The sequence below is a fragment of the Acyrthosiphon pisum genome, chromosome A3 (assembly GCF_005508785.2).
Source record: "Acyrthosiphon pisum isolate AL4f chromosome A3, pea_aphid_22Mar2018_4r6ur, whole genome shotgun sequence".
Taxonomy (NCBI): Eukaryota; Metazoa; Arthropoda; class Insecta; order Hemiptera; family Aphididae; genus Acyrthosiphon; species Acyrthosiphon pisum.
This window is the reverse complement of record NC_042496.1, coordinates 40,028,032-40,040,980: the sequence shown is the minus strand read 5'-3', so window position 1 is coordinate 40,040,980 and position 12,949 is coordinate 40,028,032. Positions and strand designations below refer to the sequence as shown.

General features: G+C 28.3%; 2 protein-coding genes across 2 annotated transcripts; one reads left to right on the top strand and one right to left on the bottom strand.

Moving 5' to 3' along the window:
* Positions 1 to 5,340: 5,340 nt before the first annotated feature.
* On the bottom strand, positions 5,341 to 10,204 carry LOC100571498. Its single transcript, XM_003247177.4, has 4 exons — positions 9,646 to 10,204; positions 6,572 to 6,644; positions 6,446 to 6,504; positions 5,341 to 6,383 (listed from the first exon to the last, which is right to left on the bottom strand). Exons 1-4 carry the CDS (start codon positions 9,717 to 9,719, stop codon positions 6,260 to 6,262), a joined length of 330 nt encoding a protein of 109 aa, XP_003247225.1. The 5' UTR covers positions 9,720 to 10,204; the 3' UTR covers positions 5,341 to 6,259.
* Positions 10,205 to 10,804: 600 nt separating this feature from the next.
* On the top strand, positions 10,805 to 12,915 carry LOC100570672 (alpha-tubulin N-acetyltransferase 1). The gene is made up of 8 exons (XM_029491273.1): positions 10,805 to 11,132; positions 11,391 to 11,537; positions 11,629 to 11,797; positions 11,885 to 12,029; positions 12,089 to 12,131; positions 12,200 to 12,272; positions 12,342 to 12,403; positions 12,472 to 12,915. Exons 1-8 carry the CDS (start codon positions 11,038 to 11,040, stop codon positions 12,590 to 12,592), a joined length of 855 nt encoding a protein of 284 aa, XP_029347133.1. The 5' UTR covers positions 10,805 to 11,037; the 3' UTR covers positions 12,593 to 12,915.
* Positions 12,916 to 12,949: the final 34 nt, after the last annotated feature.

The window sequence follows — 12,949 nt, the reverse complement described above, 5'->3', positions numbered from 1 at the left end:
GAAGTTTTACAAAAAAAAACCGGAAAACAATGATTTTTTTAAACATCACGTTAACTTCGATATAAATAACAAAAAACTAATTTTTTGACTATTTTTTTTTTTTAATATGTGTTTTGGTACGCTTAAATTTTTGAAGCAATCACATTTTACCTATGGTACTTACTTTTAATAGTATACCAAAAAACCAGGAAAACAATTGATTTTTTTTATTTGATTTTTTGTACGAGTGACCCCTGCACGGCTTCGAGGTGCACTCATAATGCATTAGATTTTACCCTGTGACCTGCTTTCAGTGGTTTTGCACAGCAAGTCGGGGGATATTTTCGATTTTTCAAACCCATTCAAATTCAGTGCTTTAAAACACATTTTAAGAAAAAAATTTGAAAAACGAGCTTGGGCCGTAATCTAGATTTGTTCCCCTACTGACTACTGGGCCGTTTTCAATAAAAGTTATATTAATATAATAATATATACCAAGAAACTTGGGAAAGTATGTAACCTACTATATATACCTAAGTACGTGGCTCACATTTATATTTAGTTTTGGCTCACGGAAATCAAATATTTTTTAATAATAATCAAAATTATTTTATTGGTACATTTGTTATAAATAATTTTTAATTACCATTTATAATTTTTATAGAGCTTCGCTAAACAATGATGAAGCTAAGCATGGACGCCATGATGCTCACAAACATCATGACACAATGGGAGAAGTGAGTTTAGTTTAAAAATGTACACATTTTAAATAAGCATGAAAATAAATAATTGTATTATTTCTATTAGATTGTACAAGCCCAGGGACATTCTGATAATGTGAAGAACAAGCATGTTGATTCGTTAGTAACTATTACATGTCTATATATTCATTTAGATTTTTTTAAAATTTTTTTTTTAATTTAGGGTTGATAATCAAGTCAAAGAAGTGAATCCACATTCTGAAAGCTTGGGTACATATCAAATAGACAAGTATGGAAACTGTGTGGAAAGGGATCTTAAATATCATCACAGCTCTACATAACTACTTAACACCCTATCCATATTTTAATATCATTATTCCAGATAGATAGTAGGAAAAAAATCAAATGCACAATGTAAGGGCTATTTAAAAAAAAAATGTTGAGTGCACTATTTTTTTTTTACTAGGAAATATTATAATAACTATTAAAGCTAACATGTTTACTGATTTTCATTTTTTATAACTAATCTTTTTAAGTGCCTACCTATAGTATTTCTTTATACACTATAATAAATATTAATCTAAAAACTATTGGCAATAAAAATCTATTATAATTTATAGTTTATTATTTTTTAACACTACATGTTACATTTGAAAATAATTTATATATATTAATATATTATTATATTAGGCAAAAACTGAAAAAATATATAGCTCAACCCAGTGCTCTATTTTAACCAAAATTCTGGAGCAAAAAATTACTGTCTGGATACATATACTACAATTATTATTTATTTTTAATAATTTTAACAGGCTAGAGCATTTTGGATTTATACAATAGTCAATGAATACAAGAACGAACAAATATGACTTACATATTATGTGGATGTAATAAACATTAACTTTACAAGGTATAATGACTTTATAAAAAATATTTAATATTTAATACCAGTAAATACTAAGTATAATAAAAAAAAAAACTTTATTCCTATAAAAACATCCAAATATTTTTTATATTATATAAAATGATTAATTTTAGATTCTTAATCGAACGATGAATGTATTGATTTTACAATCATGTGTGTTTTTTATTTTTTTTTGTGTCTGTCATCACCTTTTAGGATAGTAAAAGTGCTTGGATTTTCTTCAACAGTAACTTTTCTGATAGGAAAGTGAATCTAGTTGGTACTTTGAGGGGGGTCAAAAGTAAAATTTTTCCAGTAGTTTTCAAAAGTACCGTGAAAAACAAAAGAAAAATTAAGGAAAAACGGGAATTTTTACGCAAAATTGATTTTAGGAAAATCGACTTTGGTATTTGATGTAACATTAAAACAAATTACTGTAGATACATGACATTTTCACTGGTTGTTTATATTTTCATTTTCTATACTTGATAAAATTTTCAAAATATTTTGATTTTTTTTAAACTGTTTAGGGACATTTTCAGTTTCCAATTTTATTAGTTTTTTTTTCTATGAATGTCAATTAAACTTTATTTGTTGACTAAAAATACTTGAAAATTTAATACAAGGCTCCTTATAAGATTATCTACTTTTATCAAAAAAAAAAAAAAATGTCTGTAAGAAAGTCAAATTAAATTTTTATAAGTGTTTGAAATTCAAATTTTTACAACGTTGGATATTCCCTCGATTTGTCATGTAACGATTTCATTATTTTTTTGTAATTCAAAAACGAATAACTGTAGATACATGAAAATTTCAGTGAAAGTTTGTTTTGTCAATTCTTATACTTGATAAAATTTTCAAAATATTTCGACTCATTTTGAGCTGTTTACGGACAATTTAATATTTAAATTTTTAATTTTTTTCTATGAATATCAATAAAGTTTTATCTGTTGGGCCAAAAAGTGTAAAAATGTAATACAAGGCTCCTGATATATTGTTACAATAGCAGTTGAAAAACATTTAAAATACATAGGCACAATTTTTTTTTATAAGTATTTAAAGATCGAATTTTAACAAAATGTATCAAATTTAATATTGTATAACTATTTTGTAGTTAAAAATGTATAAAATGTTCAACTTTTATATCTAAGGATTTAAAATTTAAAATAAGATTCCACGTAAGTTGTTAATTCTGTTACCAAAAAATCTAAAGAAAACATAAGCACAGTTTATTTTTATAGTCATTTTAAGTTCAAATTTGGACGAAATCACAAAAAACCTAGAATAACTATTTTAGTTATTTTACTGTGATTGTATAATATTATTCGTGGGTACTTGAAACTTCTAAAGTATACTATTATATATTTATGATAGTATCACGATTTGTTGTTGATGTATAACGCGTTACAAGTACCTAATGATATTGTGATATGATTAATTTGGAATTTATTATAGTTACCTATTACCATTGATTATACATACTATGTATAATCAATGCTATTACCTATAGGTCAATTTTTTTTTTAATACCATAGATATAAGTATATAATAGGTATGTCTTATACCTAGACTGACATACCGTCTCCACTCAGAATCGTTTTTCTTATACAATGACATTATATCATTGAAATTTAATACCATCCATTATACAGTAACCCACTTGTAACCTACTGTACAGCAGAGCGACATCGGCTTGCCCACCTTTTTAAGAATGGAACTGAAGAGCCGCAACCAGTGGCATAGCAAATCATGTTTTTCAGAAGCAATTGCTTTTGGTTTCTGGGGGGGTGGTGGTGGGCCATAACCTCATAAAGCCAACATGCACGATCAGTCTTTGGCTTAATTTTGGGTTAAAGGCCCACCCCCCTCCCCTATTTTAGCATATGAGTATCGTACACGTCAATTGGAGTAGGATGGGGAAGGTCATAAATAATATGTTGGCTTCCATATGATTTAAAGTTCGCTACGCCACTGGCCGCAACTTTAGATCGAAAGAGCCGCATGTGGCCCGCGAGCTGCAAGTTTCCGACCCCTGTACTAGGGTACAATATAGTTTTTAAGCTTGAATTCTGCTTAAAATTATGGGTACTATTCTAAATTCTTATTAATGAAACTTTGAAACCTAGCATTCTATAAGGTTTATTCGAAATTGTTTTATGATGGAACTTAAATGAAAGATCTTATTCAAAATATATGCCTAATGCTTGTCTAAGTAATTAATTGTAATCAAGTTTATAATTGAAAATAAATGGGTTTTTTGAACGGTAAATGAAATAATTTTACATTTTTACATTCGACAAAATCAGATTTTATTTTTTGGTGTAGCTAACTCAAAATTAATAACCGTAGACACCTCAAATTTTCTCCAAACGTTTATTTTATAATTTTTTATACAAGATCGGAGGAAAGTATACTATTTTAAATATATTTTGACAGATTTTTATAGATATTTAAATTCTAAAAGTATTTAAAGTTCAAATTTTTACGAAATTCATTTAAATCACGAAAATTGCAAATTATTTTGTAAGTAGTTAAAATTTATAAAATGATGGTAATTTCCCGGGCCGAATTGTTAGCCAATCCGGCAATCCCGGCGCTGTCCACAGTATTAATCTTATAAGTTATAATTATTACTAGGTCATATGGCCTCAGCAATTAATTAATTGCTTAAGCCTTTAACTACCGTTATCTCTATAGTATACTATCGAGCAGTTGGATAGCTGCTAAATAATATCCATTTCCACTCTTGACTATATTGTTGATTAGCGAGCATAGCGGTGGAAGATAGGTTATGATGTAGGTATATAGACGTATAGTCACTAGTCACAAAGAAATATTCATAAATTTACTGGCAGATACCATCAAATACTACACACAGATATCTAATTGCTAAGCCAGTTGGACTATATGGGAGTATCTATATAGTGACTAGTGCAGTATTTGGAAAGAACGTCGTTCATGAACGCTCGTTTATGCGTTCACGTTCATATTTAGTGAACGTCACTCCTTTTTTTCAAATAGAACGTGATCGTGGACGAAGTTTATATATTTAATGAATTTAAACGATTTTTAAGACGTTCAAATTTATTTATTATTTAATAAATGTTAATTGATAATACTATTATAAAATATATAATAATATATTAGGTACGAATTATAAAAATAAAATACATGAAATTCTAGTGGGCACGCCTGGATATAAAACAACAATAATATCATAGAACAGTGATAATATTATTATAATTTCCATGATTTTGTATTCGTATTCAAACGATGCATATAAATTTAATTTAATTAATTAAATGAACGCTCATTCATATGTTCAAATAACGTGAACGTGAACGTGTTCATTTGAAAAATAATAGGTATGAATTTGAACGTGAGCGAATTCATTTTTTTAGCGAACGTTCCGAACACTGGACTAATGACATTAAATCTAATATCTATTATCTAAACTTTGTATATTGAAAAAAATCAGTCAAAGTAGAATATACAAATAGAGATAATTTTTTAAACTTAATAAGTTTGATAATAGATCAATTCACTCTTATATTGAAGCTAACAACATAAGATTGGTTATTTTTAAGTTTGAATGCAAATGTGCCTGTTGCGCGAGATTAAGAGAGAAAACAAATAGTGGCCAGCATTCTTTAATAGCTTAATGCTTACATAATATTTTTCGTAATTACATATCATACAGTTTGTTGTATAATTTTGTAGTATCCATTTGGAGTAAAATGTACAAATAAAATAATGTGAACATCATATTATTAGGAATAATAATTAATAATCTCTTAACATTTTAAATATACTATTAATAGTTAATAATAGATACCTACCTAGTAAATTAATGTAAGGAACCTATATCAAAAAACTCATAACCGGTATGTTATATTCTATGTACCTAGTATATAAGTTTAAAGTCGTTTCAATAGTACTATTAATTATCTATTTACTTATCTAAAAAAATTAGTAGGTATTAATATTAAAATATAAATATTAAACATTGGAAATTGGAAATTTTTTCTTTTACAATCACTATTTCAATCTGTGATATAGGTACTAGGTAGTGATATAACTTAACAACAAAATATAAGTTGAAGAAAAGCTTTTAAAACATACAGATTCAGTAAAACCTTATTAATCCGGCGCCATTAGATAGGATTTTGCTTAAGAAGACGTTTCACCGGAATTTGTTGTCTCCGTCTTACACATGTACGGCATAGCAAAAACTGTTTTACGCGGGAAAGAACCAAGAAGGCTACAGTCATAACTCATGACTAAGAAAAGATATTTTCACCACATTTAAAGGAGAACTTTGGCTGTGCAATATAGTTTTTATTTTTTTTGATATTGTAATTTCAAAAAAGTTATTAAACTTTGAAAAACACAAATAATAATAGATTTCGAAACAATAAGGACTTTTTTCGTATAAGTGATTTCGAACAAATAAAAACGACATAACACGTAAACGCGTAGTTTAGTAACACATTCTTATTGTTAAGAATGTATTTAATAAGATAACTAATAAATATTTATGGTTATTATGTCTAATACGGTATACCAAAAAAAAAATATAGACTAAGTATGAAATTGTGAAATTAAATATTTTGCAATAATGCAGTAGAAATGTGGATCACGATTCACGAATAACTTAATACCTATGAGTAGGTTTTTAAATATCAAGTGTAGCTGTAATGATATTAATATCTTCATCCATGTAGTCATCATACTCGTCGATTTGATATGTGTCCAAGCTCTCAGAATGTGGATTTACTTCTTTAACTTGATTATCAACCCTAAATTAAAAAACATCAACATCAAAAAATGTAGGTAGGTATATACATTTATTGTTACTAACAAATCAACTCCATTATGATTGTCCTTCACATTATCGGGTAGTTCTTGGCCTAGTACAATCTAATAAAAATAATACAATTTATTTTCATAAATATTTAAAATTCATAAATTATTGAACTAAACTCACTTCACCCATTATGTCGTGATGTTTGTGAGCATCATGCTGCCCCTGTTTTGCCTCATCTTTGTTTGTTGTTGATCTGAAAAAATCATAAATAACAATTCACTTTTTTTTTATCAAAACCATGCGTATCATGCATTTATTTATGTATCTTCAAAACTTTTCAACATTTTAACGTAATCTTATTTTTATTTTAAAGCTATTTCATTTTCCTATCAACTAAAATACGCAATTAAACAAGAAATGTGCTAATTATTTTTATTAAATTAATAAAGTAGAGAAAAGTTGGCAAAAATTCGAATTTTTAAAAGAAAATTGTGCATTATTCCAAATAATTTATTATTAATTATGAGTTTTTGGTTTTTGTATTATGACAACTAAAATTTACCGAAGATTTAAAATTAAACGATTGACGACCAATTATTAACGATCGATACTCAATTCTAAGAAAACTAAGATTCTGACAATTAACAGGAGATATTATAAATACTAATCTTTCAAGGTATTCCAGGTATAATTCAGTAGAATAATACAAAAAAACAAAAAACCCATTTAAGTAGTAAATTATTTGGAATAATACACGATTTCCTTTAAAAAAATGCTAATTTTTGCCAACTTTTTTCTACTTTTTTAATTTATTAAAAATAATTAGCACATTTATAGTTCAATTGCGTATGTCAGTTGATAGGACAATTAAATAGCTTTAAAATAAAAAAAAATTACATCAAAATGTTGAAAACTTTTGAAGATACATAGAAACAAAGAAACAAATGCGTGATAAGTATGGTTTTGATAAAAAAAGTTAATTGCCCATAACTTAAAAAATAAAAAAATCTTTAAGGGGTATTTCTTCATCATTTTTGGTATACTTTCATAAGATGTCGGCTGGTCACTTCACCCCGGTATACATTAATATTTTTTTTTCGTACAAGGGCCTCAAAATGTCTTAATCCGGGCTTGGGTATAGGTTAGGTTAGGTTAGGTACCTACTAAACTTCATAAATAGGGCCCGGAACTTTATGCATTTGCATCTTTTTTCCAATGCTTACATTCAAGGCTCGTCTTTATAGAAATTCGACTTATGTCACAAAGAATTCAATAGTTCAAATTTAATTTTGCATTTTAGATTCAGAGCGGAGCGATTCATCATGAATGTATTGATTTTACAATGCATTTCACAATGCACATCATGATGTGTTTTTTTAAAATTTTTTGTTTTGTGTCTGTCATCGCTGTTAGGGGTAGTAAAACTTCTTTGATTTTCTTCAACAGTATCTTGTTCGATGGGAAAGTGAAGCTAGTTGGTGCATTCAGGTAGTCAAAATTTAAAATTCTTAATAGTTAGGTTAGGTTGGGAAATCAACATAAAAATTAAGGAAATCCTGGAATTTTTTGGCAAAATCGATTTTGGGTTTTGGTGTAACTCTAAAACAAAATACCGTACCTATATATATATATATATGAAATTTTTACTGGTTGTTTTTATTAACATTTTCTATATGCACGATAAAATTTTCAAAATATTTTGATTTGTTTTGAACTGTTTACGGACATTTTCAGTTTCATGTATGTCGATAAAATGTTATTTGTTGGGTACCTAAATAAGCTTGAAAATGTAATACAAGATTCCTAATATATTGTTACAATGATAATTGAAAAATATTAAAAATCCAGTCAACATTTTTTTTATACGCATTTAAAGTTTAAATCTTGACAAAAGACGCAAATATCACGAAAATTTGCAAATTATTTTGAGTTGGAAATTTATAAAAAATTTTCTTTTAAATTAAGATTTTAAAAATGTAATACAAGATTCCTTTAAAGGTTATTCACCGTTATCAAAAAAAAAAGTGTTTGAAGATCATAATTTTACAACATTGGATATTCACTCGATTTCTCGTGTAACAATTCCTTATTTTGTTGTAATTTAAAAATGAATAATTATAGACAGGTAGGTACATGAAATTTCACTGAATGTTTATTATTTCATTTTATATACACGATAACATTTTCAAAATATTTTGACTAGTTTTGAACTGTTTGAAGACATTTTAAATTTTAAATTTTTCTATAATTGACAATAAAATTGTATTTACTGGGTCAAAAAGTGTGAAAAATTAATACAAGGATCCTGATATATTGTTGTTATAGTATAGTTTAAAATATTAAAAATGCTTATGCGAATTTTTTATTATAAGCATTTAAATTCAAATTTTGACAAAATTCAAAATTATTTTGCAGTTAAAAATGTATAAAATGTTCAACTTTTATAGCTAAGGATTGAAAATTCAAAACAAGATTCCACGTAAATAGGTTATATATAAATTATTTACTCGCTATAATATCATCAAATATACTTAGTAGTTAGTAATATCATAGGCTGACCGACTAACTTCTTATATAATTATATTATATCATTTAATTAAAATTTAACACCATGCATTACAGTGAGCCACTATTAAACCTACTGTACAGCAGAGCGACACCCACTTTCCCACCCTTTTTGAATTTATAAGTACCATTTATTGGTCGAAAGGTAATTTTTTTTATCAATTTTGGTTTATTTTAAGCATTTTGTTACTTTGTATATTTGCATTTTAGATTCTGAGCGGCGCGAGGAAATTAGTGGTTTAACAATTGTGTTTATTTTTTAATTTTTTTTTTTTTATTATCCTGTAAACAAAATTTCTACCTGAAAGAGTGTTCTTGTTTTGTTGTATTCTGAGTGTTATATTAGTGTGGTATTTTTGATTTAAATCAAATATCAATTTTTACGTAATTTATTAAAATCATTATTTGATGGTATTGATGCATTTAAAATCTTTTTTCAAATAAAATAAAAATGATTAACATGTTTATGTAATTTTATGTATTTTTACAAGATTTTTAGGTCATCAAGTTCCGGGTTATTTTCCCGGATGATAAATTGAAAAAAACTTCGACAAGAAAATGGCCGACGCCCCGTCGGCTTATTAGACGAATAGACAATAATCTCCCGAAAAACAACAATTACGTGATGATCATAATATTATTATAGGTACATATACGTAGTAAATAAGGACAATTTTTATACAACTCACTCGTCATTTTTCCCGCCGGAGTCCATGTTGCGATGCTTCCCGTTGTCTCTTAAGAAAAATTTGCGAAACGACATAGCAGATATATTAATACTTACTTCGATTTTATAACTTGGGTAGGTACTGTAAACGTTTTAGCGGGCGTGTGAATATGTGATAAGCCACGAGTGTCTGTATTGTTGTTATGTTTTTACTTTTTTAGGTTTTTTAATTTTTCCGACGACGTTTGTTGTTTTCGGTTTTTACTTTGTTGTCATCACGTGTAGGTAATCACATCAACGCGTCCTGTTTACGACGAGAGCCGAGCACGGAGGTTAACGACGACGTGCAATGACCTACCCAACCCGGCGAGTGGCTGCCACCTGCTTTCTGCAATTTTTTTTTGGAGCGTCTAATTTTAAAATTAATTTTTTAGTCTCTGTTGTCCCTTACCAATAACCATCGCTATATTAATCGTATAAAATATGATAACAATACAGCGCACAAGGGTTAAAAGGGTGAAACAATTAAGGGAAATTAAAATTTCAGTATTTCGTAGGAATTATAGGACTATACGTACTGGTACCTACGCGTGTGCCGTACAATAGAACTGTTGTAATTGTAAATGAATAAAAGTTCAGACTAAATGTATAATTATTTGCAACTTTGCAAGATACCTAATTAACCAGTAGTATAATAATTTCCAGTGTACGAGAATTGTGAGTACGCGATTTTCCTATTGTAGCCCGCAAGCCGCAGCTGTCGGGAAAAGGCAAATTCCCAATGCACGTATACTTCAATAATCTTACATTAATAAATAATAATATTTTCAATATGTCCCATACAGCGGTTTTATTATTGTTCATATTTATTAGTTAATGTTACGCGTCTGCAATCTGCACCTGGACACCATCTGGACATTGGAGCCGCCCCGTGCGACCGTGCCCGAGACAAACATTTTGGTGGTAGGTACTCACTACTCGGAAAACGCGATCCAATTTTCATGGAAAAAACATTAACTTTATTCCAGTTTATTCTTCACAAAAACGCCTAAAATAATCGGGGCTTAATAATTCGGAGTGAGGCCTGTGTGTGCTGGACGTTGGTACTTTGTGGGTTTGGTACCCAGTTCGGAATGACGGTTACCTGATATTTTCTTGTCTGTCCCGCCAACAGCCTGCTCGTCAACAGCCAGCCCGCCCGCAGTCCTCAAAGACCAATTTATTCGTTTAATGATCATTCAGCATTTCAGATTTTCGCTTCTCTGTCCGTCGTGTATTTTGTTGGGCTTTCAAAATATCGAATAATAGCGAAGAAGAATATTTTGTGCCATTCTTCGAGTACTGAACGATTGTTCTGTATTTTTAAATCGTATTCACGTCTTAAGGTTTCATTTACCCTACAGACCAGACGACAATGGAGTTTAACTTCAACATCGGGAAAGTGGCCACCGACGAGGTGCTGAAGATAAATAACACACTAACGGTCGAGGGACACGAGGAAAACGATGAGTAAGAACTAAGAAAAAATAGTTTGGAATTTGTATTTAGGATACCTATATTTTGAAAAAAAAATCTATTTATTTCTATTTATTTTTTCCACCCCATGTAGAGTTCTTATAATATATTATTATAATTTATAACAGATGTTCTGATTAGAAACATGAAAATGTAACCAAGCCACAGTAGATATTCAAATTTTGCTATTGTTGTTTTCATGACCAGTATAGTTTTATAAATTTTACATTGTATGCGTTTGTGTTTTTACAGTTTGAAAAACATAATGAGATTGATCATTGACGAAATGGGTAAAGCATCAGCTGTATCTCAAGAGTTTAAGGTGCCAATCACCAGCGCCAACAGACTTGTCAATTCTGATCATGTAATTTATATGATGACCGAACACAAAAAGCCAGGGTATACATATTATGATATATTATCAATGTTTATTTTTGGTTAATTAATTTGTTTCTTACAACAATTACTGTATTTGTATTTTGTTTACTAGTCATTTCGCTGTTGTTGGATTTTTGAAGATGGGATGGAAAAAATTGTTTCTCTACGACAAACAGGCTTCCCGTTCAGAAGCCAGGGTCTACTGTTTGTTGGATTTTTACATACATGAGTCCAAACAGCGTAAAGGTTATGGAATACGTTTAATTCAATGCATGCTACAGGTATAATAACCTCATTATTTTTATAAGTATTATTTTAACATGATTCTGAATATTGGTTATTTAAAAATTACAATTCTACATTTTTAGGATATTGGTTTAGAAGCCAAACATTTAGCTATCGATAAGCCAACTGATAAATTATTGCAGTTTATGTGGAAGCATTTTCAATTATCAAAATTGGTAAACCAAGAAAACAATTTTGTTATCTTTGAAGAATTTTTTCACAATTCATGTAAGATATTTAAATGTTTTAAAACTATATTTTTTTACTATTAATATTTTAATTTGTAGCAATAGCAGAGAAAAAAAATAATCGTGACAATACTGGAAATCGGTATGAATATAAATTTTAGAACTTAAAATGTTTAAAAAAAAATCCAATATATTATATTATTTTTTTAGAGCTGTAGCATATAAGAGTCAACCAATGTTTGGACGGCACGGAGCTCATAAACATCATGATTCAATGGCTGAAGTAAGTTTTAATTTAAATATAGTTCATTATTTACAATACTTATACATTGTTATTGTTTATACTTTATAGATTATACAAGGTGAAGGGAACGCTGCATTTGTTAAGTTCAAGTACAACCAAGACACTGATTTGTTAGTACCTATCCTAATTATTATTTTGATATAAAGTTTTTTTAATTAAACTTCTTTTGATTTTATAGTGTTGATAACCAGTTCAAGGAAAAGAATCCAAATCCTGAGAGTAAAGGTGCTTTTAAGACTAACATGGATGGATACTCGGTAAAACGAGATCTTAAATTCCATCACAACTCTCTGTGGTAACTTAAAATGAAAACCTATCCAATACAATTGTACTATCTCCTAATGCACTAAAATCACAACCAACTCCACATTTCAAATTGTATGAATAATTATAAACTCAATTATGAACTAAGACTAAAATATTTTAATTGTTTAAAACAGGTATATTTATGTTATTTTACTACAAAATGTAGGTTTTTCACTTATAATATTTAACATTTTAGTTTATTTTTAACAGATCTTATTTGTATAATAATTTTTGTATTGAGACTATTTGAGACTTCTTTTGTAGCATAGTAAAGAGTTCAAACATATTTTATTTTAATAAATATTTTTGATAATTATATATTATTACAAAGTTTTGTATTATTACAGATT

Excerpts from the sequence above, each read along its gene's own strand:
- LOC100571498 (XM_003247177.4), bottom strand. The coding sequence starts at position 9,719 with ATGTCGTTTCGCAAATTTTTCTTAAGAGACAACGGGAAGCATCGCAAC. Across the intron at positions 6,645-9,645 it reads TCCGGCGGGAAAAATGACGA|ATCAACAACAAACAAAGATG; the intron begins GTGAGTTGTATA and ends TGATTTTTTCAG. Across the intron at positions 6,384-6,445 it reads AATCATAATGGAGTTGATTT|GGTTGATAATCAAGTTAAAG; the intron begins GTTAGTAACAAT and ends TTTTTAATTTAG.
- LOC100570672 (XM_029491273.1), top strand. The coding sequence starts at position 11,038 with ATGGAGTTTAACTTCAACATCGGGAAAGTGGCCACCGACGAGGTGCTG. Across the intron at positions 12,030-12,088 it reads AGAATTTTTTCACAATTCAT|CAATAGCAGAGAAAAAAAAT; the intron begins GTAAGATATTTA and ends TTTAATTTGTAG. Across the intron at positions 12,132-12,199 it reads CGTGACAATACTGGAAATCG|AGCTGTAGCATATAAGAGTC; the intron begins GTATGAATATAA and ends TTATTTTTTTAG.